The sequence below is a fragment of the Aphelocoma coerulescens genome, chromosome 14 (genome assembly GCF_041296385.1).
Source record: "Aphelocoma coerulescens isolate FSJ_1873_10779 chromosome 14, UR_Acoe_1.0, whole genome shotgun sequence".
Lineage (NCBI taxonomy): Eukaryota > Metazoa > Chordata > Aves > Passeriformes > Corvidae > Aphelocoma > Aphelocoma coerulescens.
Genome location: NC_091028.1, coordinates 14,884,444 through 14,902,127, shown reverse-complemented (window position 1 = coordinate 14,902,127; position 17,684 = coordinate 14,884,444). Strand labels below are relative to the sequence as shown.

Below are 17,684 nucleotides of genomic sequence, written 5' to 3'. Positions count from 1 at the left end.
TTTCCCACTCTATTTATCTTAAGATCTATTTATAAAGGACTTGCATAGATCTATTTATAAAGGACTTGCATATTGTTCCTCCACTGTCACACTGAAGAAGTCATGTTCTTTTTATCTCTCCCTAAGACTGCTAATTCTGTAATTGCTCTAATAGCCAGTCTGCACTGATTCCAGTTTAAGCTAATCTTTTTCAACACTGTTGACAGGAACTGTATAAATATTTCACACAAAATCTTACCAGTGCCTTGTCTAAAAGTGCCAATATTTCCTTTTCTGCTAAAAATCTCACCTAACCCATCTGAGCACTACATTATCTGTCTCCACAGCTGTGTTGTACTGGCAGATTTGGCACACTGTCAGTCTATCAGAACACTCAGATCTTTTTCCTTCTCTGTTGCTTCCAGCTGATGAATCCCAAGAACATGACTTTGCAGTTCACATTATTAAATTTCCATCACTGCAGACAAGAAGGTCATCTAATTCCAGTGAGGTGATCTGGTCCTCCTCAGGACTGGCAATACCTTCCATCTTTTTATCACATGCACAATTTTTGAGGCTAGGCCTGATTATGTTCCTAGTCATGGAAATGTAGATTCTATGGTATTGCTCCAAAGAGTGATCCCTGAGGAACACTGTGGGGTCATTTGCTCCATTCATTTGCTCCATTCCATTTTTATTATAACCTGTTGCTCCTTCTTCACATTGTTTTTATATTAATCCCTATCCCCTCCACCTTCAGTAATGATTTCCTGCAGAGTGCTGTATCAAATGATCTGTTTGAATTTCAGTAGAGTGAGTTCACTGCATTATTTCATTCTGGAGAGATGATTATTTTACTCAAGATACACCAGCTCAGTCTGATACCCTCTGCTCTGGTAAACCATGTATGTTTTCTCACATTCTGTTTGCCTCCCTACAATTAATTGTTCTTTCTTTCGAAGTTTGTTCTAAGACTTGGCATTATACTGAATTTTAAAAATACATTTTAGAATATGTATATTTTCTAAAAATACATTTCAGAATATAAACATTGTATTTGCTATGCTGAAGTCCTAGGCAAGCTTTCATTGAAATTCATTAAACACTGGCTGCTTTTACTTGTAAATTCATATACCAGTTATTTCAGTGTGCTAGGGAGGAGATTGTATGTATTCCTCAATAGTTTTTTGCATGAAGAAATATACTTTGTTTTTCCTAAGGTTTGTAATTTCTGTTACACTACAGCTTCCTTTATATGTCATTCCCATCTGTTATTAGCCTAATGTCAAAGCAAAGGATCATTGCTTATTGTCAAGCAACACCATCTCTGATTTATTATTAAAGAAAACCACCTTATACCATGCCTGTGTCTTTGATGGAGCTCTTCCATCACTGGTGGCATTCTTCTGCTTTAGGTCTGGGAAGTTAAAGTCTTCCTTAAACAAAGAATTGCAGTTATTACTTTCCTGTAATTTTGCATCACTCATAATTCATATTCAAATTTGAATAGAGAAAGGAGGCTGTAAAAGATCCTCAGCAATATCTTGCTGGGGCAGTTTTTGTCATCTCTAGTCTGAGTAATTTCCACCCAAACAGAATTTGTTTGGTCAGTGTGATCATAGATTTCTTTACACTCAGCCATTTCCTCTAGATTCAGTGACACCCTCCCTCTCCTCTCGTTTCTGTCTCCCCTAACCAACACCCTGCATACTGCATTAGTGGGAATATTCTGTTCTCAGCAGAAATGCAGAAGACCTCTCCATGCTCCAGCAAAGTTGCTGATGAGCTTCTGATATCTCATCTTGCCTTTGACATTGCCATTCTGTCTGAACACGACAACTTTCAAGGGAGACAGGGCATGTCCTGTGTGAGGCACAGGGGGAGGCTGTGCCCTGTCAGTGCCCAGGTGGTAACCAAACACTTTTCACAAAGATGACCTGAAAATAGACATTTGATAATTTAGCTGCCTGTGTGAACCCCCTGACTCCACAGGTTCTCAGGCCCTGACTGCCCTCTCAGGATTGTCTTAGAGAAGAATTAATATGAAGAAAGAGTACAGAAACACTGATTTTTGTGCTTATTGATTTGTTCCCCAGTGGATGTCATATTTCCAGTATTTTTCTGGACTTCACAGCCAATGAGAATAGCCAGGGCACTTCCTATGGAGTGATCTACTTGAGCTAATCTGCATGTCTTACTTGCTTTTCAGAGAAATTATTTTAGCCCCATCATGAGGCCATTCACTGAGGTTATAAATTTCAGTAGAGCCAGGGGAGAAATATGCTCCTACATACCTGATCCCCTGAATCCACCAGAGATTTGCTTCTTGTCACTGACTGCAACATCAAACAAAAAATAAAGGACTTGTTGAGAAATGACATTGCTGGAGTTCTTTTGGCCCCAGTCACTCATGTCTGCACACACCCAGTTGCTGTGACTGGGAGTGCCTCCAAACAGAGCTGGATGATGCAAAGCATTTTCCAAATGTTTGCACAATGAAGAATTGCCATCATAGGCTCAAGAGCAACTGTTTTGAGAAAGTAAATATTGTGCATTTCTGGATTAGATAACAGCTAAGGGCAGCACGCATTGGGGCTGGAGCCTGAAGGCAAAGCATAGCAGCAAGTCTGAAGAGCGGTTCTTGTCTCCCACAGGAGGATGAGACTGAGGCTTGCAGCTCAAGGAATGCTCTCCCTTTTACCCATTACCATTGGCTGCAATGCATCGTGCTTAATTTTTCAGAGATGTAAAATTAAATTAGACAGGAGGACAGCAGCAAAAGGTTGGGGGAATTGGAGAAAGAGTAATAAGTTTGTATCTGATTCGTTTTCAAACCATTCCATCAGATCAAAAATAGACTCAGTTCTCTTCAAAGGGCCAGCAGTTCCACAGTGTTTACAGTTTAGCAGCTCTGCTCAGAACTTCTGCATTTTTCCATGTAGCAAGAACAGTTCTGTAACTGCAACATTATTAATTCAGCTACAGTAACTCTCCTGTTATCTGGTAACACTTTTTGACTATGTTTCCTTATTGCTGTTCTCACGCCTTTCCATTGTAGTATGTTACAGAGAGGATTGGCATTTACTAGCATATTGTAGCTGCAAAATGCTTTAGTAGGTCTTAATTAGTAGTTCTCAGAGAGTACTAGGAGGTCATTTCTCAATAGAGAGGATAGGAACAGCAATTTTAGTATTGAAATGTACCACTGGTGTTTCTGTGGGCTGTTTCATGCTCAGAATATTTTTTGAGAGATATTTTGTCAGAGGCACATCTTTTGAGGAGTTTGGGGGTTGATTACTGCAAAAGCACAATATGGTTTAAAGTCCTACCACCAGTGCAATAGTTTCTAAAAAGATAGAATGGTTGGCAAAGAATTTTTGGCCTACTGGTAACAAAGTGTACAGGCCTTCTTCCCAGCAGCAGAATGTGAGGAAACTCTGAATTTCTTGTTATCTTGGTGAGGCACCTGCATCTCTAAGAGTTCTTCTTGCTTGCCTGTGCTGAAAGGTGGCTGAGACAGGAGGTTGTTTCACCTGGGGGAGGAATTACACCTGTGGGAAGTGGCTGCTGAAATAAACACTTGATCTTGTGTCTACAGTTTTAGGATGGAGAGTGAACAGGAGTCTTACCTAAAACTGGTGAAACAGTCCAGCTTGTGGGATTCATAGCAGTAATTCTGTGCAGTCTGTATAATGCTCCTTGGGCTAGAAACCCTGTTGGGTAGATAGGATTTTGTCCATGATTTGACCTCTTAGGCAGAGTGTCACTGCAAATAGTACCATAATTAAACACTCATGAAGAAAATTGGGCAAATGTGTGCTCTTGTTTCTGAACATCATCCTTCAGCTCCAGCTCGGGGAGTTTTGCACATGCAGCAGTATGTGTGACAGCTTAATAGAGATGGCAAGGATACAACAGTATTAATGATACTGTAATTACACCAGTTGTATTTTAATAGTACCTAACTGCCAATATATGTCCCAGGTTCAAATCAGCATGACTGATTGGTTTAGAAAAACGTGTTGTTTTGGTGCCTTTACAGTCAAAGCAATTAGTAATTCAGCTTTTTGCAGTCTTCAGCAACAATCCAGGTCTTTTCAAAGCATTGTATTCACACTGGGTTTTTTGATAAAATAAACTTTGCAATGGAAACTCTCATTCTGACTGCCAGGCAGTGTTACCAAATCAGGGTTGTGACCCTGTAAGATGCACATGAGTCAGCACTGAGTTGAAGTTCTGACTGCAGAATCAAAGTGCAAAGACTTATTTGGCTTGTGGGATAGAGGAACCTTATTCAATACCTCACATCTCATTCTATAACCTGACAATGCACAATGTGAGTTTCCAGGGGATGTTTGCTTGAGGGCTGAGCAGAAGGGAAGGTCCCAGCATTGTAGCCTGTTTTTTAGTTCACCACAGATTCATTAGCATTTAGGGGAAATGTTTTATGAGTGATCACACACTTCTTTGTTCAAAACTGTATTGTAATGTGAACTACATGTCACTGAAAATACAGAATAATCTTTCCTGTTTACAGAACTAGGCAGTCTAGACTTCAATTTATTTATGGTATTTATTTAAAGATTCAGTTTTGACCTAGATCCAGTTCTCATTTCTGAAAGCTACATAAAGTTCTGACTTGCAGCAATTTTCTTCTTAAGGCTGTTAATGTATATTTATGTAAAATCAAGAATTCCAGCCTCTTATTACACAAACCATGTAGTATTTTTAACAAGAGTCAATTGATTCTATGTAAAATTATGCACAGGATACTGCAGGCAGGGGGAAAAATCATTGTGGTCCATACATATTTGCTATTAACTGCTTTAACTTGACCTACCTGGTTTTATAAGCAGCAATGTCAGGGGAATTAATTGCATCAGAGTCTGTGGAGAGAAAAATCAAGGAAGAATTCTATTCGCCCCAAATTAAGCTTTAATACTGCAAAGCTGTCATTATGTGTATCAAAGGCTGTTGAAAGTCATGTTGCTGGGAATAACCAGGGGGCTTGTTAATGCAGTCATGATCATCTTTCTGACAGAAGCTCACTTTCAGGAAATGTGATATGAAATTTTCCTTAGGTTCTCATCTCATTCCCATATTGTGTTTATTTCACTCTTAGTGGCTTCATCTTTAATTTCTCAGTTAGGAGCTAATTATCTACAAAACTGTATAATGAAAGATGAGCAAGTCTGAAAGGAGTCTTAAGTGAATGCAAGTTACATTTTCTTTTCCTAATTTTGGGAATGGGAGTTTCCTCAACTTGTTTGGGTTGAGGCCCTTGCATAAATAGGATCATACTGTGCTTCTAAACATAGCCACAGATTCTGATTTCTGCTTCTTGTAGATCCATTTGAAAGGCACTGTTTTCTTCCATATCCTTGTTAAGGGGGTGTATTTCTTCCTTTCTAGTAATCTCTGCAATATCTTATCAGTCTCTCAGGGGCTGACCCTTCTCTCTGTGAATGGCCGGAACTGCTGCTGAAGTCTGTAGCAATTAAACAAAGGGCAGAATCAACGAGGGATTCTCTTGGTGGCTTAAAGGCTTACAGAATTAGTAGCACTAATGTAGACATTGTTCCATTGGGATTTTATATGCATTCTTACACATGTATGTCTATCATGTGCAAATCTATCTGTGGAATTCTGTTCCATCCTTCCTCAGTAATTTTTACTTTTTTTTAAGATCAAGCAGGAGCCTGAGTTCTTTTGCCAAATATTGTTCCATGAAGCAAAAAGCAAAAGCATATCAATAATAGTGCAGTGGACAGAGAACACAGGAATGACTGTTCTGCCTCAAATCCATTTGAATGTGTCTGCTTTATGCTGAAATCACTGCACAAAACAATCAGTTGCAGTGTAAGTCTCTTTCTGTAAATAAACATGGCTATATATGATAGCTGTTCCCAGGCCAGATGATGAAGTAGACTCAAAATTACATACACAAAATGCATGACCAATTGCATATTTTAATTTGTAATTATCACAAGTGCTTATGCTAATTGCTTGTTGTTCAGTAGCAGTAAAATAAAACACAACTGGTTTAGTGTCTGCTGTCAATCCATTTTCAGTGTACAACAACTGATTTATTGGTCCTCTGAACCAATGAATATTCTTTCTCTATGTGAGGGATCTATATATACACCCAGAAATCATTAAATGCAAGATTCCTTCAACATAGGATCAGCAAATCCATAAGTTACTATGTACCTGCTGTGTTCCAAATGGTGACCTTCATATCTATGTCTTATTTAGATTTTTGCCTCTAACAGTGGGCTGAGCATTGTGTTTTCATTGTACAGCACTAAACCTACTTTCTCTGATATTCTGTAATGTCATGCAGTTCTATACAGCAGCACAAACTCTGCTTAAGGGAAGAAAATAGCCAGAGCCATCTGGAGAGGTACTGAATTTCTCAGTAGTGGACAAAGTGTATTTCAGACAAGGACAGGAATGACAGAGCAGAAAATAAGTTAGAGCAGATATGGGAAACAATATCCATTGGTGAGAGCTTTGGACACTAAACCAATCTGTGGCAGAGCTCCTGTGTGTTTCTCACTCAGAGTTTGCTCTAGAAGGAGAACTGTGTGCATTAACTGAGCCACCGGTGTAAGTGCCACAGCACCAGGGCGTACAGAGGTGAGCCTGGGTTCGGGCCATAACTGGAGCTGTTCAGATCTCTGTGGGGGTCATTGGCAGGTGATGGTGGGGCACACACAGGATCTCCTGCCTTGCAGTGATCAGCTTGATGTTCTAGAGACCTTCTTTCTCGTTGTGGTTTAACCCCAGATGGAAACTCAGCCCCCTGCAGCCACTCACTCACCTGCCTGGTGGGATGGGGAGAGAATTGAAAGGGTAAAAATGAGGAAACTCATGAATTGAGATGAAGACAGTTTAATGGGTAAAGAAGATCAACACACACAAGTAAAGCAAAACAAGGAATTCATTCACCACTCCCCGTGGGCAGTCAGGTTCAGCCATTCCAGGAAAGAAGAGCTCCACCACGTGTAACAGTGACTTGGGAAGGCAAATGGCACTGCTCCCAAAGTGCCCCCCTTCCCTATTCTTCTGCCAGCTTTAAACATGGAGCATGAAGCTCTGTGGTCTGGGAGATCCCTTGGTCAGTTGGGGTCACCTGTCCTGGCTGTGTCCCTTCCCAACTCCTTGTGCACCCCCATCCTCCTGTTTGGTGTGTGGGGTGAGGAGCAGGAAAGGCCTTGACTCTGTGTGAGCTCTGCTCAGCAATAACTGAAACATCTACACTGTTTCCAGCATAAATACAAAACACAGCCCCATACCAGCTACTGTGAGGAAAATTAACTCTATCCCAGCCAAACCAGCACATTTCTCCACTTTCTCTTCCATTAGCACCTCGTGTACAGGATGAGGCTCGCAGTACATGAGACCAGGAATCCTCAGAGTGGCTCTTTCCTCTGCAGTGGGTCTGCCCAGGCAGGGAATCTAGATCAGCATGGGCAATGTTAACAGATGGCTGCCAGGCTCATGTTTGCCAGCTGGAGAAAAGCACAATGCAGCAGGGATGTGTGTCCAAGCCCTTTGCCAGTGGTAGGACCAGCCAGTGAAGAGGAAAGCTCTTATAACTGTCCTGATCTCCAGCAACCATAAGCAAATCTAGGCAGAGGAAAAATCTGATATCACACACTGATGTGCTAATGCACAAAGAGCATTGGAATATTTTCTTGTATGACAGGAGTATTTAATGTGTAGGAATGTAATGTGAGTTGTGTTAATTTGCTTTATAAAAATAACATTTTCTGTACCTATCTTCAGTGATTCAGCATTTTGAGACATGACTTTAGGAAAAATAAATATATCTAATGGTTTGTGTGGGATAAAGAATATATTTGGGTCAAATTAAAAAGTGGTCCATACTTTGGTAGATAGTTAAGCTGTAAAATTTAACCAAGGAAAGGGTAAAACTGGTAATCTTGCTTTTACCAGCTCAGCAGTAAGCAGAGCAGGTGCAAGCCATGTTTAATCCATGGCCCCTGGGAAATGGTAATGTTCATTTCTGTTGTCTTCCTGTGCCAGATGCCAGGCTCTCCAAATTTCTAATTGAGAGCACTGACTAGAAAGACTGATAAGGCACAACTGAGCACCTGGGTCGCATCAAAATGAGAAAAGCTCTTTAACTGCTGCTTATTGTAATACCCCACTGTAGGCAACACCTGTGGTATGGCTTTATAAATAGATAACCTGAGCTGTGCTCACACAGGGGTAATTCAGAAGTTGTCAGCTTGTTAGGCAGCTTTCCAGCAGTGTGCTGATGGCACATGCCCATAACCCAAGAGGAAATAATTCTTCATGTTTATGTAGTACACTATGACATAAAGTTGTGGGGGTTTTGTTATTTTGAAACTTCTTAGTCTGCTTCTGCATTAAAGGAAGTTCTAAGCAGATGTGGTATTAGCATTTTGTAATGTCTTGGAATAGGTATGTCACCTGCCATGTTCTAAAAACATTTGGATGGTCAAAATTACTTAGCCCTGGTAGCACACACCTGCAGAGGAATTAAACTTTTGGTAAAGGTGCTGATAGCTGTTTTCACATCACGTATTTCTCCATATCCTGGCACACATGAGTAATGTCAATCACAAAAGCAACTCTACTCCCTTGCAGGACATGGCCAAAACAATATAGTGCAGAGTGAAGGACATGCAATGCTCCTATAATGTTGTAACAAGGGGTAGGAAAACATATCCCCCATGGCGAGTTGAGCTCAGTAAGTTGTTAGTGTTGGGGCTGGAAAACCAGTTCTAGTGAGTATGAGCCTTGCTTAAATTCTCACAATCTTTTTATTTGTCTGTATTTTATAACCCTACAAGCAAAGCGACTTCACCTGTAAGACTACAAAATGTACATAATTTTGTAAACCTGTTTGTGTTGGATTGGCTTTATTAAAAAGATAAAAGAGATTGTGGAAGATAGAAGGGCTTTGATTCTTGGATGATCTTTGGACTCTCAGACTGCAAGGAGAAGGAAAATGAGCTACGTTATTTCAGGTCTGTTTTTGTAAGTAGCCAGTTAATAAGTAAACTTTTAAAATAAGGTGCTGGCCTTAAGAAGGACAAGATTTTTTAAAATGCATCTGATATTTGTTTTTAGTGAGTTGTTCCTTGTCTGTGGCACAAGTTTTGCTCATTGGTTTTTGTTGCTTTCTCTGTAGTAAATTTTCACTGAGGTATTTTTTACCTCTTTCTCTTCTGATTACCAAATAGTACAGAAATGTATAACCAAATGCTACCTTCTGTAAATGGTTCTTGTTCTAAATATGATCTTTTGAACAAATAATTATTAAAAATAATGAAAATATTAAAAAGTTTGTTTTCCAGTTTACATGTGCAGGATACATTGGTTTGTGCTCCTTCCTCAGTTGACAAGATTCTTCCTGATCCTGCTTAATTTGTCTTGATTCACCCAATTCTTCTCTGTGTAATTGGTCATGTTGAAATGTCAGTGCTCTGGAAGACAACATTCATTAATATAAGAAAAATACATAAGAAAGCATTAACTTTTAAGTACAAGGTACATCCTTCACTTGCAGTGCTGTAAAGAACTTCACCTTCCTCTAAATGTTGGATCCTTGTGCTTTTCTTCCAAGTGTGCTTGGAAGCTTTCAGCTGCAAGCATCGAGACACCAGCTGTCTCCCTGTTAGCAGCTTCCTTACTCTTCTTTTATTCTTTTCTGGATCTGCCCTCCAGATCCAAGTACTTCTTTTAAAAATTTCTTTTGTCAGTATTACAAATTATTTCCAGATTGGGATGAGCTTCCCCCCCATACACAGAGGGGTTCTTAGCCTGAAGCCTTTGCTCATGCTTTCACAAAAGCTAAGTGTGGAAGCCAGTGAGAAAATGTTGAAAGGGAATGCAAGAGGTCTAAGATAATTTCTGGTTTGATTTTAGAGCAGTTGCATAGGATTGGGTTATTAAAGATGTTTAAAATGAAAGGTGGGTGCCTGCATATGAAAAAAATTGTCCTTTAATCTTCTGTGAGTTTCAGCTTGCTCAATGTTAATGAGAACTAGTACTTGTATGAGACTTTTTCTTGATCGTTTTCTATAAAGCTAGGTATGAAGTCATATGGAAACCTTAATAGACAGGTTGATCAAGAATTCCCTGTTTGATAGGATCCCAAGCCATTTTTGTCTTTCAACAGGTGACACATTCAAGAGGTGACATATAACACTCATCAAAATTTAGTATTATAATTTCTATTTAGTGAGACATGCAAATCATATTTTATCTTGTGCTCAAAAGTTTGCCTTCCTTTATTGAAAGGATTTGTGATGAAGAGATTCCTGCTGCTCAAGAGGTCTAGAAACAGATAATGCTTTTTTGGCATCGTGTAAGCAGAGTTTGCATCAGCAAACACTTAGCTAAACACGGCTAATTACAGGAGCATTCTGCAGCCTGGAGATGGTTTGTTTCTCAGAGGCACTGCCTGGTTCTGTACCTTGTAGGTAGTTTTACTAAACCCTCACACTTAGGCAGAAGTGGTGCTGAACTGTTCCTTTGCAGAAGTGCTGTTCTTGTCACCTACACCTCCAGTGTAAGAACACCCGGAGCCTCGCGCAGTGGCATTTGCTTTCTTGAGCAGTTTCAGATAGGACAAGTTCTTGAGAGCTGCTGAGCAGCTTCCACAACTATTGCCTTCATGAAAGTATTGCATGAGGAGAAGCTGAGCTGCAACCTCGTTGTTTGATCTCTTGCTTCTTACTTGGTCTGTTTGTGAGAATATTTTTTCTGGTTTGCTTTTTTTCCCTTGACACACATACAATGTATATTTAGATCAGCACTGCATCAGACATTCGTTTGGTTAAATGGTTTCTCACTCTATTCAGTCCTGCTTTGCTACATCTGGAGCAAAATTTAATAGTCCACATGGTTTAATGTCTACTAAAAATAAATAGTAGAGGGTGGAAGGAATTTCTAATGTAGCTGAGAAAGTTTCACAACAGCTTTTTTGCACAAAAATCACAACTTTACATTTCCTTTTGTGTTAATGGAAATTAATTAAATCTCCTATACCTTTGGAGGGAATAGACACACATCATTTCTCTCTTACAATCTTGGTGGAGGGTTCTATAGGAAGCTTTAAAATACAGATTTATCACCACAGATTATCTTTTATTTCAGCATTAGAAAGTTGTCAGTGGCATAAAAGCCAGCTTCAAAATTGGCATGAGTTGGCAATTTGGATGGAAACATCATCAGAGTAATATGTGGGGAAAGAAATTTACCCACTTTTGACTCTATTTTTTGTAAACCAGGATGGAATACTGTTGAGAATAAATTTATGCAAATGTTGGCACTTATGCTTTTTTGAGGGAGTACTTAAATGCTCTTTCACAAAAGTTTGACTCACTCCATTGATTCCATAGAATAGTTCAGTGGACTAAAGTGAAATGAATTTAATTTAATAGAGTAAATAAAGTAAATTTAAATTAATTGAGGTACACTTACAATTATGATCCATCTTCATAGCTTAATGTTAAAACTTATTGAAAGTTTACCTGTTTGAAGCCAAAGAAAGTAGAACCTTCCCAGTCAGGCTCATCAAAATCCACTAAGTATTTCTGGGTCAACAGAAATGACAACTACACTAAATGTTCCAGGATGCTAGTGGCAGATACAAATCCAAATATTAAATATTTCCCAAGAAGAATGTAATTCCTTAATGATTTACAAGGAATGGATTAAAAAAGAGCTGTTTGATCTCTATTTAACACATTTTTAAATTAACGCAAACCGAATTTTCTACCAGCAATTGAAAATATGCAGCACCACATATTCCAGAGGTTTGTTTTTCCACGTGCAGACTTAATCATTTGTGGGAAGACATCAGAAAGTTCTGACCTACACCCATTTTAGGATGACACATAGATACTAAGAGAGAACAATTGACACAAATGAGAAAATTTCTTTTACTGATTGTTTTAAATGCATTTTTCTTCAGCCAATTTTCCTTGAAATGTGAAATTCTGGATGCTGGAGTGTTGGAATGGAGAAAGAAGCCTCCAGTTATATAAAAACACTATTAGGTCACTGATGACTGAAGGTAGAGGTTAAAACCAGTGATATTTATTTTGTCTCTGTAGGGTGGAGAAGTGAATCACTTTGTTAAATACAAAAAGACAACACTGACAGGGAAAGAAAGGTTATATTTGAAAGGATGAGACATGATTCTTTTGGGGGGAGGGAGAGCAGAGTGTGTGTCTCAACATTCATAAATAGAGAAGCCAATCTTGGTGCCTAAAACAGTGGTCTGGAATAAAGAGCTGGGTCCTGTGATCAGCTTGGCTCCTGACGCTCAGTGATGCTCTTTTGTATTAAATGAATTGTGAATCTTTTGGGGCTTTATTCACAGTTACATTGAGGACCTTTAACACCCCTCTGGCAACTTGCTCAGCCTGCTAGACAAATATTCCTTCTGCACCAATAATGTTATCAAAAATATTGAAGAAAACCAACTGAAAATAAAACTATCAACATCCTTTAGTTGGTCCAATTATCTGTCTTGACAAAAAGGTTTTAATGCCTCCCACGCCAAACAGCAGCTTCAGTAATTTGGCAATGATAACAGTGCATAATCAAGAAATGCGAGGCTGTGATACATGGTGACACGTCCTATTTTGTGCACAGGAAGAGTTTTGTTTAAGTAAATATATTTTATACCTTCCAGGTTACTCACTACTATGTTGCTCATCCCAGTAGTCTCGTGTAGTTACCACAGATGTTTAATTGCAGAAATTGTAAATGGTGAATCTAACATTCCCGAGGATGGAGATAGGAGATGAGGCTTTGTGTCTTTGGGGTTTTTTTGATGTTTGTGGTGTATTTGAAGATAGGGAGTAAACTGTGACTAACATGTAGAACAAAGGACTGGAAGGTTTGGTTATTTAGCTTCAGCCAGTGACTAATTCACAGCAGACCTTAAATGTCCCATCATTATAGAATTGTGGTCTAACAAGTCCTTGTAATGATATGCTGCCATAACATCCCAGATGATATCACAACATGATGTTTTATCAGAAAATTACATCAAAGGCCCAGCATTCAATTATGATAGGGTGGGTTGGGAAATCAAGCAGCCTGCTGTGCTGAGATGCAATGAATTGTTTTCAGTAGTGAAATGTGAACACCCTTGCACTGTAGACCTGCTGGAAGGCTACAAAGGAAGGTTCAAACTTCATGTCTGTGGCTGCTATCAATCTCAACATCTTTTTTGTGTGGAATTTGCATGAAGTCTGTGACAGAGCTCAGAAGTACCTCAGAGCCAAGGCACGGCAGTGATCAGGACACTGCTTCTGCCCATGTTACACCACAGAAACACAGCGTTATTTGAATAACCATCATTACACAGCGTGGCTCTAACGTCAGCTAAAAGGAGCCACACTCGCATGCAGGGGCCCCAGCTCTGATGTCCGTGCTCATGGGAGGGAGATGGGATAGAGTGAAGGATAAAGGACTAACCTTGATGTTTCCACTGGGTACTGAGAGTACATACAGAAAAAGACCTGGCTGTATCATCACCAGCCTCAGTTTCACAACAGCAAAGAGCTATTTAAATGGAGATGGTGGCTGTTTGTACATGAAAACAATTATGTCATACATATTATATCTTGTATATTACATATCACTAATTTTAAAGGGAAGGGATCACATTTCGCCTCCCATCCATGAAATCCACAGACAGACAGACAAACAATATTCTGGGACTACTTTAAAAAAGTAATTCATTATAAGCAGCATAATGCATTAGTAATAATTTACTAAAGCAACAAAACAGAAGATTGTATTCCATATTATTATTCAAGTAAAATATTTCCTTTGGAAGGAAAACTAATTAGAACATTTCAAAAAATATGGGTCATTGGGTAACACAATTAATGTCTTCAACCAGACAGAGGATATCTGGGGTTAGACACAGACTGGTAAGAGTAGTTTGATTTAAATAGATCCCCATGGTAGAAAAAATTCTGAGGAACAGCGGGGATTTAGGTTTATGTTTTGTCTTCCTGGACACCATGTTCCAAATACTACTTTGAGCACAAAACTTTCCTTTCATGAATTCCCAGAGGTGCACTCATTGTACATTTCTTTGGACAATCTGTGCTCCCAAAGTCATTATATAATCGTGACATAATTAGCCTTTTCGTTAAATTATTTGGAAAACGGAAATCTAGTTTGTTAGTCATATGGTATTTCCCTATTTCCTCACTGCAGAGAGCCCCTGATTCCTTAGGATTAACACTTCCATTTATGCTGCTTAGAGCTGACACCTCATTTTCATGTACTCAAACTTCAGCAGAATCACAGACCTAAAGGAGAATAATCTTTATTTCTAAATCCTGCTGGTATCAATAATTTATCAAGGTCACCTCCAGCCCTGGAAGCGCTCGGGCTGCAGAGGGAGGGTGATGTGCCCATCCCGGTCTCTAACTGGGACTCATCGCGCTCCCGCAGAGCAGCAGGAATACGCCGGGTTCATCCCAAGGAATGGCACCCGGGGCTGTGGTCCCCTAGGGGCTCATCCCAAGGAATGGCAGGAGGGGCTCTGTTCCCGCAGGAGCTTATCCCAAGGGATGGCCGGGGCTCGGCGCTCCCGAGGGGCTGATCCCAAGGGATGGCCGGGGCTCGGGGCTCCCGCAAGGCTGATCCAAGGGATGGCCGGGGCTCGGCGCTCCCGCGGGGCTGATCCCAAGGGATGGCCGGGGCTCGGCGCTCCCGAGGGGCTGATCCCAAGGGATGGCCGGGGCTCGGCGCTCCCGCGGGGCTGATCCCAAGGGATGGCCGGGGCTCGGCGCTCCCGAGGGGCTGATCCCAAGGGATGGCCGGGGCTCGGCGCTCCCGAGGGGCTGATCCCAAGGCATGGCCGGGGCGGGGCGGCTCCGGGGCAGCTCTGAAGGGGCTCCACGCCCGGACCGGCCTGAGGGGACAGTGCGCCGCCAGGGGGCGCTGCTCCCCCCGCGCCCCGGAGCCCTGCGCGCGGGCTCGGCCAAGCCCCGCCCCTCGGCCCGCCCTCCTCCAGCCGCTCCGAGCGCCGTTTGATTGGCAACCGCGCGCCGCGGCTCTCGCGCCGCAGCCGTCCCTCGCCCTCGCTCGCCGTCTGCAGGGCGATTGGCTGGCACACCTGCCAATCACGGATTAGCCCCATCCCAGCCAGTGGTGCCGCCTCCTGAGCGTGAGGCGCGGGCTGATTGGTGCATCGGGCTGTCAATCAGCAGCGCGCCCCGCCCCGTCGCGGTCAGGTAGCCCGGAAGATGGCGGCGGCGGCCGGTGGGGCTCTGTGAGGGGAGCGGCGGCGGGGCCGATGCCGCGGAGCCGGGGGGCGGCGGCTGCCGCGGGGGCTCCCCGGAGTCGCTGAGAACCTCGAGCCCCTCGTTCGGCGCCGGGCCTCAGTCCGGGAGCGGACGGCATGCGGCAGCGCGGGGGGCTCGGCGGGAGCGCCGGGCGGCGGGGGGGCGGTGGCCCGCGGCTCCTCGGCTCGCGACACCTGCTCGGGCTCGTCCTTCTGCTGTGGCCGCTCGTGGGGAGCGGCGAGGCGGCTCCGCTGCCGCCAGCAGGTGCAGGTGAGCGCGGGGAAGCGGGGCTGGGGGTGCGGCTCCGCGGCGGGGCCCGGGAGCGGCGGCACTGCGGGTTTCTGAGCCCCCGTCCCTCCCCCGTGCTGCGGGCAGGGCTCCGCCGAAGCGTCGGGAAGGGCACGGCGGGCGGTTGGGGCTCCCCGGCTGTAGGTCACGGCTCTGCCGGTGGCAGTGAGCGATACCCCGCTGTGGATCGCTCAGACCCCTGGCACTGAGCTACGGGCTTGCTCTCTCTGTGTGTTTACCGCAGACCTTCTTCCTATAGTGCTGCTGTTTTCGCCTGTACAGAGCTCGGCGGGATTTTTCTTTTTCTGGTTTTGCCTGTGAATCACCGGGACTCCCGTTCCTGGGTGGAGGCTCTCCAGGGCAGACGGCGCTTCCCTGTTTTCCGGTCAGATTAGTCGGATTCCCCCCCACCCGGCCCCCCCGGGCCGGGCTCTCTAAATAGTCATGTAGTTCACATTTCTCTCGTATGTTAGGTAACCCTAGCTTCCTTCGATTACCCTGCTTATTTTCCTGTTTGTCTTAAAAGCACAAGCTAAACAATATGTCCTCGTAGTTGCAGGAGTGACTGATCCGGGGTTTATTAGGACTCACAGGTACCGACTACGTCTTTGATTCATTTTTATTGTTGGCGTTTGGGACTTACAAGTATAACATTGTATTGAGACTGAATTTTGTTAGAGTTGGGTTGGTTTGAATGTGTGCTGAGATTCCCTTTTAGCCACGAAGAGTTGTACAGCTTAAATAGACAAGATGTTGAGGGAGGAGCAGGAGCAGTGGGGAGGGAAAGATATGAAGCACAAAGATTAGGTAATTTGGCTGCTCTTCCACACGAGGTATCAAAACTGGGAGTGGAACCCATACTTCCTTTATTTTCGGACCTGTGTCTCTTTCCCAGATTTTTCTTCCCAGAACATTTATGAATCGTTCATAAGTCACTCCCTCCATCAGCCTGCTTTGAGGTCTTTCATACTTCGTATAAAGGTGAACTTCTGAAAAGGAGAAATCTGTCAGTTAAATATTTATTTCCTTTGATGCTAAATGATAATTTTTTTCATTTATAAAGTACTTGAGTTTTGTCCAAATAATATCAATTTGTCATTGAGGTGTAAGGTAGGACAGCAGAATCAGTTCTGTATGGAGAATTTTTTTATGCCTTTTCTAGGTCTTTCCTTGAAATGCAGTTAATTTTTCTATTGAAAGGGAAATGTCAAAGTGTTCTCTTTTTTTAATATGATTTCCTGTTTGCTGTTAGGAGTATGCATGTACCTTACAAAGATAGGGGAATAAAGCATAACTTCCATGGCACTGGTAAAAAGCTTTATTCTCAAAATGAAAAGCTGATTGGACAAATTGCAGGACATAGTATTAAAGTGTTGGTTTGGTTTTTTTTTTTTTTTTTTTTCTGTATTTTTAAAAGACTGAATCAGGTCTGCCAACTGCAGTACTGCTAAGAGAAATATTTATGATGTTGTGATATTGGACTCATACAACATGAATGAGATATTTTAATTTTATATGTAGGTTTTGGTTATATTTAGGCCAAAGTATGTATACATGGGATGTTATCTCAAGTGCAGCCAACTGCCCAGATCCTGTCATGGGAAACCCAGTGGACTCCAGGAAATGAAGCTGCTGCTTTCTACTGTGTCTTTGTCATGTAATAAGAGATAATGTATTTGGATTACTTTATTGATGGATATTTAGTATTGAAACTTCAGGGCCTCACGGCGCCTTTTCCAGTTTCACTGGCATCACTTTTGCTGGGAGGACTTTCTCCTGACTGAAATAATGTGTGCCTGGTGGGTTTGAGTGCAACAGGTTCTTAGGCTGCAACGTGTCCTGTGTCATCACCTGTAGGAGCAGCAGGAACCAGTGGGAAAGCTACAAGGCCCTTGTTTTTTTCTCCTTCCTTTGAATAGCTTCCCAGTGGATGACAATGAGACTGGTCCAGCTTGAACCTTCTCTGTCATTCTAGGCAGGTTTTATAACCTGTCTGAAGACAAACCTGTGACTTTATTTTGCAGGGTTAAGAGTCATGGGTTGTGTTTGAAAACAAATCAGCCATATTCTGAATGTCCCTCTTGTGTCCCTGAC

General features: G+C 42.3%; 1 protein-coding gene across 4 annotated transcripts in view; it reads left to right on the top strand.

Annotated features, from left to right (window-relative positions):
• LMTK2 (lemur tyrosine kinase 2) overlaps window positions 1-17,684 on the top strand; it is a 92,505-nt gene that overhangs the window by 32,538 nt on the left and 42,283 nt on the right. For 3 of the 4 annotated variants that reach the window (XR_011155222.1, XR_011155221.1, XM_069029677.1), the window contains exon 1: window positions 15,269-15,572. The exons of the other annotated variant lie outside the window; for it this stretch is intronic. Coding sequence is in view for 1 of the 3 variants with exons in the window: in XM_069029677.1 (XP_068885778.1) it covers window positions 15,419-15,572 (154 nt within the window). In the remaining 2 variants the exon portion in view is untranslated. Of the gene's footprint in view, window positions 1-15,268; window positions 15,573-17,684 lie in introns of those variants that run through there. 4 annotated transcript variants of the gene reach the window in all.